Source organism: Argopecten irradians, chromosome 11 (assembly GCF_041381155.1).
Source record: "Argopecten irradians isolate NY chromosome 11, Ai_NY, whole genome shotgun sequence".
In the NCBI taxonomy this organism is placed as follows: Eukaryota; Metazoa; Mollusca; class Bivalvia; order Pectinida; family Pectinidae; genus Argopecten; species Argopecten irradians.
The window spans coordinates 15,213,700-15,227,344 of NC_091144.1; the positions used below are offsets into that span (position 1 = coordinate 15,213,700).

The following is a 13,645-nucleotide window of genomic DNA, read 5'->3' on the forward strand; positions in this document are numbered from 1 at the left end:
ATGTAAGTTAAGCGTTCTATGGCATAGGATTGTTGTAAATAGAGGGCGCTAATGTCGTTGCCCGGCAGTATATAAAGCCGAGGTTTCGGCGAGAGTTTTTCTGATTGTTGAACGAGCTGTTGAAGCGAGAACACCTTCTAGTATGTACAAGGTAAATATAGATGTGCCTGAACAAGGCTTGCCTATATACATCAGTTGATAATAACTTACGGTAGAGTTGAGATCGGAGATTGACGTGCCTGAATAAGGCTTTCCTCCTCTGCGTTAAATACTCTGGAGAGTAAGTTGTAAACTGAGCCTTGGGATTGCTCGTTGAATGATTGCGTTTACGTGAATCATTGAGAGTACTAGTGATTACTCTGTGAGTATTCGGTAATATGTAATGGTTGTGTGTAAATCATTGCTGGAGTGATTGCTCTGAGAGTACTCGGTAAACGTGAGTGCTCAGTAGCAGTGAGTACTGTGAGTACACAGTGATTTTGAGTACTCGGTAGCTCGGTTGTTTCAGGCTTTAGGGAAAGGTTCTTAATAAATAATATTACATTGATTTTATCGTAGTCTTGTTATATATGTGCGAGTAGGGATTATCGAATCACCCGAGGTAGGGGAGACTACTCGCATAGGCTTATAGATCACTCAGTATTTGTTGCTAATCATTTAATAATTATTCTGATCTGTATGATTTATGCTGTTTGTATATTTTGAAGTTAAGTTATCATGATCACTCGGAGGCACTGAGTAATCAGTAGGATTGATATTGTAAATCATAATATCTAGGGATAGATAGAATCACAGCTAGGTCAGCTGTGTATTATTTGTATATATTTGCACTGAGTAATTTGATAGGAACAGTACATAATAAAGACACTATAGATCATCAGTTAATTGTGACTGGTACGAACCCGGTAATCGTCACATAATTTTTTGGCAAGCGGTGGTGATCTTGTCTATATTTTTGTGTTGTTCGATTACTCAGTTTTAAATAAAATTTGATTTTAGATTTAACTGTTATATTGTTTTGAATATGATTTTTGATGAGACATATCGCACTCAGTTGAGAAATTCTGAGATGGATTTTGGTGAGGATAGTGGACAGGGATTTCACTCTACACCAAAACTACAGATGTCGAAGGGGAGCAGTCATTATAGAGATTCTGGTATAACATCTATGTATGCAGATGGCAGAAGCAGTATGAGCACGCCTGAATATATTTCATCTCATCAGATTGATAGGGAGATAGAGAAAATGCAAGAACAGTTACGCCAACTAGATGTTCAGAATCAGAGCCTGCGAGAGTCTGCTAGTCAGCAAAGACTGAAGAAATCATCACACGAAGGAAATTTTCGAGTCCGAAGTAAAGGGGAGAGCACTCCTAAGGTGAGATTCTCGGAGACCACCCATTCCTCGCGATTTGATGATGATAGAGCAGACAATATCACTTATCGAGATAGAAATCATAGAGGTACAGCTCGATTTAGCGAGAAAGATGATATATCGAGCTATCATTCCCCTCAGCGGAGGAGAATGAATCCAAAGTCTGGTGCTGATATGGATGATAGTAATTATGAGGACCAATCATTGAGTAGGAATCCCAATGTAAAGCATGTGTCAGTAAAAGCCTGAGTGAATGACTGAGTAAAAGCCTCTACATATGATGGCACGAAACCATGGAGGGATTATTTGTCTCATTTTGAGACATGTGCTCGAATTAATCGCTGGTCAGAGTATGAGATGGGACTATATCTTGCTGTGAGCTTGAGAGGACAAGCTCAGGGTATACTTGGTGATTTACCTACCCGGAAGCAAGATCACTATTTCTCATTAGTGAGAGCTCTCGAGCAAAGATTTGCTCCACCAAATCAAACTGAACTTTATCGAGTACAGTTGTTGGAAAGGAGGCAGAGGGCTAATGAAACACTTCCAGAGCTGGGTCAAGCTATTCGTAGGTTAGTTGATTTAACCTATCCAACTGTTGAAGGTGGAGTGAGAGAAACTTTGGCCAAGCAACAGTTTCTAGAGTCACTAGCTGATTCGGATATGCGTATTCGCATTAAACAAGCGAGACCTGAGAACCTTACAGATGCGATTCATCTGGCGGTTGAGTTGGAGGCTTATTAAGAAAGCAGAGAAACATGGAAATGATGGTCATGCCTATTTGAGGAATACAAGTACTGAGGGTACTGATGCCAAACATTCAGTAGAGACTGAGAAGTCTGGGATGGAATCCATGTTGAGTAGCATCCAACAGAAGTTAGAAAAGATGCAAGGAGATATCAGCCAGTTACAATCGGGAATGAAAAATCAGTATAAGCCCAATCAGCAAAAACAAGGTGGGAAGGATTCGAACTTTGAGCTACGCTGTTTTAAATGCCACGAAACAGGACATTTTCGTAGGGATTGTCCTCAGCTCAAAAAGAAATCAGATAAGAGATCGAATGGAGCTGCTAATCCAGTTAGGACTAGAACAAGAAGGCGCAGGAGTAAACAATCAGCCGGAATCGGAGTATCCTCTGCAGCTCAGGAGGCTGGACTGTATATCAATGCAGAAGTTCAACATACCAATGTGAAGCTGTTGGTCGATACCGGAGCTACTGTGACAATCTTGTCACAAGAAGTGTATGAGAGAATTCCACAAGAGCGGAGACCAAAACTGAGAGAAGTTAAAAGGATGTCTTGGCAGCTAATGGAAGTGAACTCAAAGTCCTTGGTCAGGGAGGCTTTATGATAAAACCTGAAGGCTGCAGGGATGTTTACTTTGAGGCAGTAGTTGGACAAATAAGTAATGAAGGAATCCTTGGCCTTGACTTCTTGAGATCAAGAAATGGTCTGATTTATCTGAAGCGTGGATCGCTTGTTCTAGACGATATGCCTGTTGACACAAAGTATGAGGGAACACTTGGATGTTTTCGAGTTGTGGCTACTGAGAAAATAACCATTCCTAGATAGAGCGAAATGATCATTACTGGACAAGTTAATTTTCCTGTGGGTAAACAGATGAAGGATGAATCACTTATTATAGAAGGTACCAACTCCTTTCTGAAGAATGATAAAGCTCTGGTAGCCCGATCCTTGGTGAGTGGCGAGACTTCTGTTCCAGTGAGGCTCATGAATCTGCAGGAGGATCCACAAACCATTTACCCAGGAACCAATGTTGCTCATGCTAGTCCTGTATCGACTGTGATGGAGACAGTGCAATCCTCTAGTGATGCACCAACAGGAAAATTCAGAGAAGATTTGGATCAACTATTAGAGAGATCAAAAGAACATCTGACTTCAGAACAGAGCAACAGGGTCAAGGCTTTACTATTGAAATATAGTAACCTGTTTGCAGCATCCGACAGTGATCTTGGACGGACTACAGTCATAAAACACAAGATAGAAACAGGTGATGCTCGACCCATCAAACAACCTCTCAGAAGAGTATCAGCACATTTGAGTTCTGAAGTAGATAGACAAGCTAAGGATCTGCTCGATCGAGGAGTAATCCAGAAGTCTACTAGCCCATGGTCTTCAGGTATTGTTCTGGTACGCAAGAAGGACGGAAGTCTCATATTTTGCGTTGATTACAGGCAACTCAATGCTGTGAGCGTGCATGATGCATATCCATTGCCACGCATTGATGAGGCACTAGATCAACTGTCAGGGTGTATGTGGTTTTCTACATTCGACCTCAATGCAGGATACTGGCAAGTTGAACTGGAAAGCGAAGATCGTCCTAAAACTGCCTTCTCGACTCGAACTGGATTATATGAATTCCAGGTGATGCCATTCGGATTGACGTCTGCCCTAGCTACATTCGAACGGTTAATGGAGACTGTGTTGGCCGGACTTCAATGGCAGATCTGCCTCATCTATTTAGATGATGTGATTGTGGTAGGAAAAGATTTTGATGATATGCTACTAAATCTAGAAACTGTGTTTGAGAGACTCTCAGTTGCAGGGCTGAAATTAAAGAGCCGGAAATACCAACTATTTGGAAAGGAGGTAGTCTACCTTGGACACGTGATATCTGAGAAAGGTATAGCCACTGATGATGACAAAGTGAAAATTGTAGAGCAGTGGCCCATTCCAAAGAATACCAAGGAAGTGAGATCATTTTTGGGTTTTTGCGGATATTACAGAAGATTTGTCAGAAACTTCTCACAGATTGCGAGCTGTCTACACAGACTGACTGAGAAGGGCAGGGCATTTGAGTGGACTGAAGCCTGTCAGGAGGCATTCACTACCCTAAAGAATCACTTGATTAATGCCCCCATACTGGCTCATCCAGATTTTAAGCAGCCTTTCATCTTGGACACCGATGCAAGCGACAAATCTATCGGTGCAGTTCTTTCACAGAACATTGATGGAAAGGAGAGACTAGTTGCTTATGCAGGTCGTACACTGACCAAAGCGGAACGAAGTTACTGTGTAACAAGAAAAGAGTTGTTGGCAGTCGTACACTTCGTGAAATATTTTAAACACTACCTTTACGGTAGGAAGTTTACAGTGAGAACGGATCACAGTTCTCTGCGCTGGCTGCTCAATTTTAAGACACCAGAAGGGCAAATGGCCCGATGGCTACAGGTTCTGAGTTCCTACAACATGGACATCAAATACAGGCCGGGAACTCAACACCGCAATGCCGATGCATTGAGTCGGATACCATGTCGACAATGCGGGTTTGACCCCATGTGGGAGAACAAATCAGAGACAACTGCAAATATTGAGGCCTGCAATCCCGTAGCAATGGTGGATTCAAAAGATCACAAAATTGAAATGAAGCCATCTCTTCAGCTGAAGCAGGAAGATGATGCTGATATTGCAGTAGTGGTTGAATGGGTGAAGGGAGGAGGAAAACCTCCGTACAAAGAAATTGGTGACCGGAGCATAGTAGTGAAAACACAATGGGCACAATTTGAATCCCTGGTGGTACATAATTTCATGTTGTATCGGAAAAATCCCCATTCAGAGGCAAATCTACAGGCAATTGTACCTGCATCGGAAAGACGAACCGTGCTGACTCACAGTCATGTCAATCGGAGTTCGGGACACCTGGGAATAAAGAAGACTTTGGCAAAAATCCGACAGAGTTTTTATTGGCCAGGATTACAGGCAGACGTAAAACAATACGTAATAGGATGTCCGCAGTGCAGTAAAAGAAAGAATCCAAGTAAAACTAAACGAGCTCCTATGCAAATGGTGGAGTCAGGGTTCCCCATGGAAAGAATTGCAATCGATATCCTGTGTGAACTCCCTCTCACACAACAGAGGAATCGGCATATACTAGTTGTATCAGACTACTACACAAAGTGGACGGAAAGCTTTGCAATGCCGAACATGGAAGCCCAGACAGTGGTCAGGATTCTCGTTGAAGAAGTGATTGCTAGGTTTGGTGTTCCTTATGCCATTCACTCAGATCAAGAATCTCAGTTTGAGAGCGCGTTGTTCCGGGAGATGTGTAAATTGCTACAGATCAACAAGACGCATACCACTCCCTACCATCCAAAATCAGATGGCATGGTTGAAAGATTCAACAAGACCCTCGTAACCATGCTGAGTGCGTTTGTGGATACCCATCAAACGGATTGGGACGAACACCTGCCATATGTGATGATGGCCTATCGCTCCATAGAGCATGAGACGACAGGAAGCTCTCCGAACGCCATGATGCTAGGAAGGGAAACGAGTACTCCATTAGACATACAGTATGAAATGCCTAGGAACATCAGAGCGATTCCCCAGAATCAGTGGGCGTGGCATTTGAAAGAGAAAATGGAAATTGCACATGAGTTACTAAGGAAACACTCAAAAGGTGCGATGCACCGACAGAAGCGTTATCATGACCAGAAGCTGTCTTGGACCAAGTTTGAGTCCGGTGATTCTGTGTATGTCTTTTTCCCAAATATTCCAGCTGGCACCACGCACAAGTTAGCAAGTCGTTGGCGAGGACCATTCAGGATACTTGCTAGATTGACAGATGTGACTTACAGAGTCTCATGTGGGTACAAGGGGAAACCTAAAGTAATCCATACTGATAGACTGAGTAATCAGTAGGATTGATATTGTAAATCATAATATTTAGGGATAGATAGAATCACAGCTAGGTCAGCTGTGTATTATTTGTATATATTTGCACTGAGTAATTTGATAGGAACAGTACATAATATAGACACTGTAGATCATCAGTTAATTGTGACTGGTACGAACCCGGTAATCGTCACAATTACATGCATTTTATAGGGCATAAATCGTAGTACGAAGGGTTCCTATTTCTGTCTTGGGAACTGGGGGTAATACTTATCTTCTGTACCCTACCCCCACCCGTCCCGGATATTGTTAATTATATCAAGTTACGGCTATTCGCGGGCGACTGCTTTTTAAATCTTAACATTACAAAAATTGAATAAACCACATTCTACAGCAAACATCCCTATTGCAACATTATAGTTTGGATTCTACTTCACAAATATGATCATAAAGACGAACTCTACGCTTGGGTTTGTGAGAAGGAACCTAAGCTATTGCCTCGCGTCTTGTAGTCCACTAAACCTGCCTTTATTATTAGGCTTTTCTTTGCCTAATATAAAGGCTATATATTAGGCATTTTTAAGTCGAATACTACAAGAGATCACAAAGGGATCTTGGCGCCCACCAAAGAATGATATATGTCTGACAATGTAAAGAGGGATCTTTTCTTTGCTTTTCAAACTTTGACTAAATAATTCATATATAATATGAGACAGATCACTTAAGTACTTTCTGAGAAATAGCGGTAACAAATTTCAACTATCAAAACCTAAGATGGCGGCCTGTCAACCATCTTGGTCACCGATCGGTCCCAAAATGCAATATGCACAACTAGAGTTCTGGGGAAACCTGCACATGAAACTTGAGGCAGATCCCTCCAGTACTTTCTCAGAAAAAGTGGTAACAAACTTCAATTAACAAAATCTAAGTTGTAGCTATAAAGGCCTCTAGCTAATAATGCTGATGTCGGCCGAAAGTCATCGTAGGCTGGGTACATGTTTTACTGTCACATCGCAAAAGGCGACTTAATTTTGATCTCGTCCTTTCTAATTATGTCTAAATTGTTTTCGTCTACCAAACGCCTCCACTTACACCGCCTAACTTTTGGCCTTTCGTTGAGCGCTCTCTCCTGTGAGGAAGTTCTAGGTTCTATTCCCTGGCCGACACATACTATAGTCTATAGCAGTGGTAATGCTTGTCCCTACTTAAGAGCTCATCATAGAGTGTCGGACGAATGTCCGTTGTCAGTATAATGTTGTCAGTATAATGTGACCAGATGGGTTGTGCTGCTTTGTGTCTTTGCTTTGTGTCTTTGCCGGAATGCTTCAGTGTGATAGCACTATAAAATATTCAAGAGTTCTACTATTACAAGGTAGGAGACATAGCAAGAATATACACAGACATCCACACGCGCAAAACATTGCACACATGGGGGGCCGTCCTTAGATGGCCCTGGCTGTAATAGGACATTAAGCGGCCTTATAAATTAAATAACAACAAGCACTTCTATAACGGTCATCCGACACCTGAAGCGGAACACTACCAGTCGGTCAAAGTAAGTGATAAACCTGTCTATAACGGTCACCTGACATCACACGGAGCGGAGCGCCGTCAGTCTGTCCACGTAAGTAATATTCTTGTCTATAGCGGCCACCTGACATCACACGGAGCAGAGCGCCGTCAGTCTGTCAAAGGCATTAATATATCTGTCTTTAACGACCACCTGACATCAAATGGAGCGGAGCGCCGTCAGTCTGTCAAAGTAAGTAATATACTTGTCTATAACGGCCACCTGACACCATCTGGAGCGGAACGCTGTCAGTCTGTCCAATTAATTAAGTAATATTCTTGTCTATAGCGGCCACCTGACATCACATGGAGCGGAGCGCCGTCAGTCTGTCAAAGGCATTAAATATACCTGTCTATAACGGTCACCTGACATCACATGGAGCGGAGCGTCGTCAGTCTGTCGAAGTAAGTAATATACTTGTCTATAACGGCCACCTGACAACAGCTGGAGCGGAACGCTGTCAGTCTGTCCAAGTAAGTAATATTCTTGTCTATAGCGGCCACCTGACATGCCGCCAAAAACACCAAGCAACACACTCCACCAGGTTACATTGTACTGACAACGGGCGAACCAGTCCTACTCGCTTTATGCTGAGCGCTAAGCAGGAACAGAAATTTCCACTTTTATAGACTCTGGTGTGTTTCAGCCGGGGGACAGAACTCAGAGACCTACCTCGCAGGAGCGAGCACTCAACTCAAGGTCAAAAGTGAGGCTGTGTCAAGGGAGACGTAAGGAAAAAGAAAGTTAATTAAGAAGAGAAAAATTAAGATAATAAATTTAGCCGTCTTTTACGATCTTACAATAGGACATCTTGTACAATTCTGACGCCCTACCTGCAGTGTCGTGTTGTCAAGGTTACAGACGTATAAGCAGACTATTTGGCCCTTCATTATTTGCATCAAAACACCGATTGCTGGGAAGTGACATGAGGAAAATGAAATTAAAGCGTTCAAAATATTTCGTTCAATCGAAATATTATTGTATTGTAACGATATACTAGTGCGTACGTAAAAAGTAATAATTGCATTTGAACGAAACAATAATTGCATTAGGATATTTGTATGAAAAAATAAAGAATACAACATTGATATAATAGTGTTTTATCATGCAATACTCTTTTTTTCTGAGTCTTTTAACTATGATTAAGCGTGTCTAAGTACCTGTCTGAGCGAATTATAAAGTGAATGATCTTGTTAGGATGACACACGTATGGTGTTCTATTATAGATATCGTTTGTCCTGATCCTGGTGAAGTTGCTAATGGTACAATATATCACCTGGATACTGCCTATCAAGGCATGGTGATTGTTGGGTGTGACGTCGGCTTCGCTATAGAGTATGGGAACCCGTCCAGGGTTTGTGGGGACGGGGGAGTGTGGTCCGGCACAAAACCATTCTGTGGGGGTAAGTACGTTATAATATGTTATCAATATACACTTACATTTCGTTCTCATTCCCTTATTTTTGTTACTAAATTGCAAGAGAAAGTGCTACAGTAGTTTTAAACCACACAATTGTCACGAGGTATTAATTTTCGTGCAAGGAGAACTTTGGCGCGAATTAAACGCAAGTAATTGCTTAAATATGTGCATAATCGAATGTCAAGAAGAACCTTTGCACGCGAAGTTACATATTCTTGAATATATTGATAATACTGAACACGCTAAATATGCACGCGAAAATGATGTGGTAAAAATAGCTATGAATGTTAAATTTTACAATTTTCAAATTATACGTTTGGAACAATATAAAAAAAGTACGAAAATATGGTGAATCAGTTTTTTTTTAGTTTCATAACATTTTAACATTTTTGATGACATTTCCCACCTACAGAAGTTTACCAGGTATTTTTAAACCCATTCAACGGAACACCACCATACATGCCATTCCTTGGTATAGGAGGATCCCCGAACAACAATCCTCCAATCACAGAGGAGGATATTATACTGCTACGGGTCCCGCATAAATCAACCAATCGCTACAAACGAACATTATATAGCGTTCCTGACGATCGATGGATGTCCAAATTTATTGGGTTTACTGGGATTATTCTTGTGTCAGTTCCGTTTGTTTTCGCCATAGTTGTTGACACGGTAGACTATGTGATGCGTCACTCCATGACATCAAGCGGAAATAAAGTGGGCGGAAGTGGGAGTGGAAGTGGGAATAGCGGAAACGGAAAAACTGGACAGATGGGAAGCAACGTAGATAAGAAAAAGAACCCACCAAAGCCAAAGAATCTGACAGACGACGAAAACCTCTGTGATAGTCCAGCAGATATATTTGTTAGCGTTTGATTTGTGCAGTTTGCAGTACTACTGTACTCCATATTCCTGTTAAGATACTGTTATTGACGCTTGATTTGTTATTTGTTATCAAATGGAATAGAACTGTAACATATAGATCTACCATTATCTTACACAGTCGTATATGTAATCTGAATCAAACTGCTTATATATCAGAATATCGATATACTAGTTTGTCTATGTATACATGTCTGTCAGTGACGGTGTAAGTTTTACAATCATTTTGTAATTATGGGTCATTTGGAATTACGTGCGTTCAATTGACAGAAGTATACGAATCATAATCAGAATCAGAAAAAAATCAGAATGTGAAAGAATGACATATACATTGGACTTATACATGTTTGGTATGGGAATCCATTCAAAGATACATATTGCAAACTTTGCTAGATCAGGCTGTAAACCGGGAGTGAACCAACATAGATTTGCATACACTTTACACCATACACTTTAAACCAATTGGAAATAACCTTAAACAAGCAAATTAAAATAATTTTATAATGTTTTATAATATTGGCGGAGCCTACAATAGTTTATATTACTTGTTTCACCTACATATTTCTGAACAAAGACAGCGCAATATTGCAAGTCAATGTTGTTTTTTTTGTCTACGTAATTTAATGCATCTGTTAATTTGTCGTCGTTCATATTTTGTATTTTCCTATAACATTTTATATAGTTATCTGATATTGCAGGTAGGTGTTGATTAAATTATGTCATGTTTTTGCAAGAGTTTCACAGAAAGCAACGTTACGTTTGTTCCGTTCCCAAAAAATGATATCACAATGGATACCTACCGGCTAGGGAATCAGGCGCTTGCAATGCATAGTTGGATTAGACATCTTCACTAACCAACTCAACTGAATGAACATGCTCATTAAATATTCTCCCACCATTCACTGATTTGTCACCGGGTTTAGTCGTGGGAAATTTCTCGGTCAACCCCTAGGGTATGACAGATTGCGCGCGCTAACCGTTTGAACCTGAAAACAATTTCGTGACGTCATGACTTCATGCATGATGACGTCATCAATATTGACGTTCAGACGATGAACTATGTTCATGTCGCGGTGAAAATACCTCTGTTTTTTTCTCTGTATTCGGGAGAAAAACAATCAAACATACCTATGAGGGTGTGACAAAAATCACAACCCTCGAGGGAATTCCTGAATGTCCAACCCTCGGCAAGCCCCGGAAATTATCCCACGGGTTATGATTTTGTTGTCACATCCTCTAGGTAGGGAAATATTGATTTGTGACAATTTTTCATTTTATAACTCTATGATTGTATAAGCTTAATGTAATGAACGCACATTGTATTAAATTTCATCTTATACATGTATGTTAAAATTTCTAAAGTTGCAATTTTGATCAAATATAGGCCTAACCATTGTCTTTGTTTGCCAACGGACAAAATAACAGGTACTTGCTAAGGTGATCCTAACAGCCTTGTAATTGTCATATATTGTTTTTTCGCTCTCGATAAACCTCGTAATTGATTAAAAACCTAAACAAAGAAACCCCTCAATATTAAACTCAGAACAAAAACAGTTTAACTTTTAACCGATATTGCCGAGTTAGTAGTGGACTAGCATTGTAGTTTGTATTTATGAATTTATTACTTTGGAGTGCGATGACTACGTATCAGAGATTATCCTTTAATCGATATTTATGTATTTGTATTTCCAGCATTGTAACAAGCAATGTTAAAGTTGGTATTCATGAATTTATTATTTTAAAGTGCGCTGATTACTTAGTTTTAACAGTATTTTATTCATATAATGATGCATATAATACAATAAATAAACACATTTCGGGATCGAAAAACAAGCTTAGAGCTTATATAAATTCCTTTCCCTGAAATATCAAGCTAGAGGAATGTTCGGCACTGGAACCACCTTTACAAGATATGTTTAGAGAAAGTTTATCGCAGAAAAATATTAAAATTAGAAAAATACGTGTACATAGAAACATGTGGTGAATACAAGATAAATACATACAATGAACATACATGTGGTGATTACAATATAAGAAAATGGATTCATAGTTCTATTAAAATTTGGTATAAAGTAGTGCTATTAATAAACAGCAAGTATTTACAACACTGATGAAATTACACTTCAACAAAATCGTTTGCTTAATTTGATATAGGTATGTACCGCTAGAAATATTTCTTCGTTTTTTTTTGGTATTGAATAGCTATCATCTCCCCAAAGTAAAATTGTTTTCGGTAAGAATTATATCTAATTGATGTAGTGCATTTTGTCTGATTATAGTATAGTTAGAACATGATAATAAAAAATGATGATTAGTTTCGACTAAACCACAGGTACAAAGTGGACTATCTTCTAAGTTTCTTATATATAAATGTTGTTTTAGATTACTACATTTTAGTCTTAAGCGAGTGTGTGAAATTTGAAGATTCCTAACTCCTGAGTTAAAATATAAGGGGAGTTTATTTATACTTTTTTTGCAAAAAGTGTTTGATTATGCCAATAGACGGATTTTCACGAATTTCTACTGGTAATGAATTCCATAACTTCATTGAAGAATTTAAAAAAGAATCTTTATAAAATTGTGTTTTGCAATTTAGTAGCTGTAAAGTGTCTGAATGTCTAGTATTATACATATGACCTTCTGATACCTTATTTGGAATTATACGTGATAGATAAACTGGAGTTTTCCCATGATACATTTTGTGGAACTGCAAAATTTTATGATTTTCTCTTCTTTTAGATAATGTTTCCCAGTCTAAATCTTTATAAAATAGACTTATACTTAATAATTTGGTAGCACCTGTTACTATTCTTGCTGCCTCCAATTGTATATTTTCTAAATTTTGGCTTATATAATTTGGTAGGTTGTCCCATACAAAATCAGAGTATTCTAGAATTGGTCTTATAAATGAAAAGTAGATAGTTTGGAGAGAGTTCCTATCTAGAGTATATCTTAAACTTCTTAAGACACCTATCCTTGGAGAAACTTTTTTTAAAATATAATCTATGTGATTTTTCCGTGTACCATCTTCATTTAATACAACTCCTAAATCTTTGTGGGATTTTACATTTGATATATTAGTATTATTCATAATTATGGGGTCGTAGTGTCTATGTGTTGTTTTTTTCTAGTTATTGATAAGGATTCTGTTTTTTCTGGATTAAAACGCACTAACCATTGGTTTGTCCATGCGTGTATCTTTAAAAGGTCATAATTAATGGTATCAACAGCAAATGTAAGATTGTCAACTGTTATATACAAGGAAGTGTCATCAGCAAACAATTTAATTTTACAATTGATATTTGTCACTATATCATTAATATAAACAAGACAGAAGAGTGGACCTAAAATTGAACCTTGAGGTACACTTGCCTTAATAATATGTGTCTCAGAAGAAGTACCGTTAATTACAACTTTTTGATGTCTATCGGATAAATAGTTTTCACACAAAGATAACAATTTCCCAGAGATACCAGATTGTTTCAATTTAAATATTAAACCCCTATGCCAAACTCGATCGAATGCTTTGCTTATATCACAGAATACAGCTATAATTTCCTTCCCCGAATCTAAAGCCTTCCCAATTTCTTCTGTAATGTCTAATAATTGGTTAGTTGCAGAATCTTCAGTCGTAAACCTGACTGATTTTTAGTGACAAAATCTGTGTCCCTTAAAAAATTTAAAATTTGTTTAAAAATGCACCTTTCCATTAATTTATCTACAACACTTATCAAAGATATAGGTCTATAGTTTGAGACAGTTC

The 13,645-nt window shown here is 38.9% G+C and overlaps 1 protein-coding gene across 1 annotated transcript in view; it reads left to right on the forward strand.

Annotated features, from left to right (window-relative positions):
- The window catches only part of LOC138334421 (uncharacterized), a 36,197-nt gene extending 23,128 nt beyond the window's left edge, over positions 1 to 13,069 (forward strand). Inside the window, exons 14-15 of the mRNA XM_069283088.1 lie at positions 8,807 to 8,983; positions 9,413 to 13,069. Of these exons, the coding sequence (XP_069139189.1) occupies positions 8,807 to 8,983; positions 9,413 to 9,876 (641 nt within the window). The 3' untranslated portion in view covers positions 9,877 to 13,069. The remainder of the gene's footprint in view (positions 1 to 8,806; positions 8,984 to 9,412) is intronic.
- Positions 13,070 to 13,645: the final 576 nt, after the last annotated feature.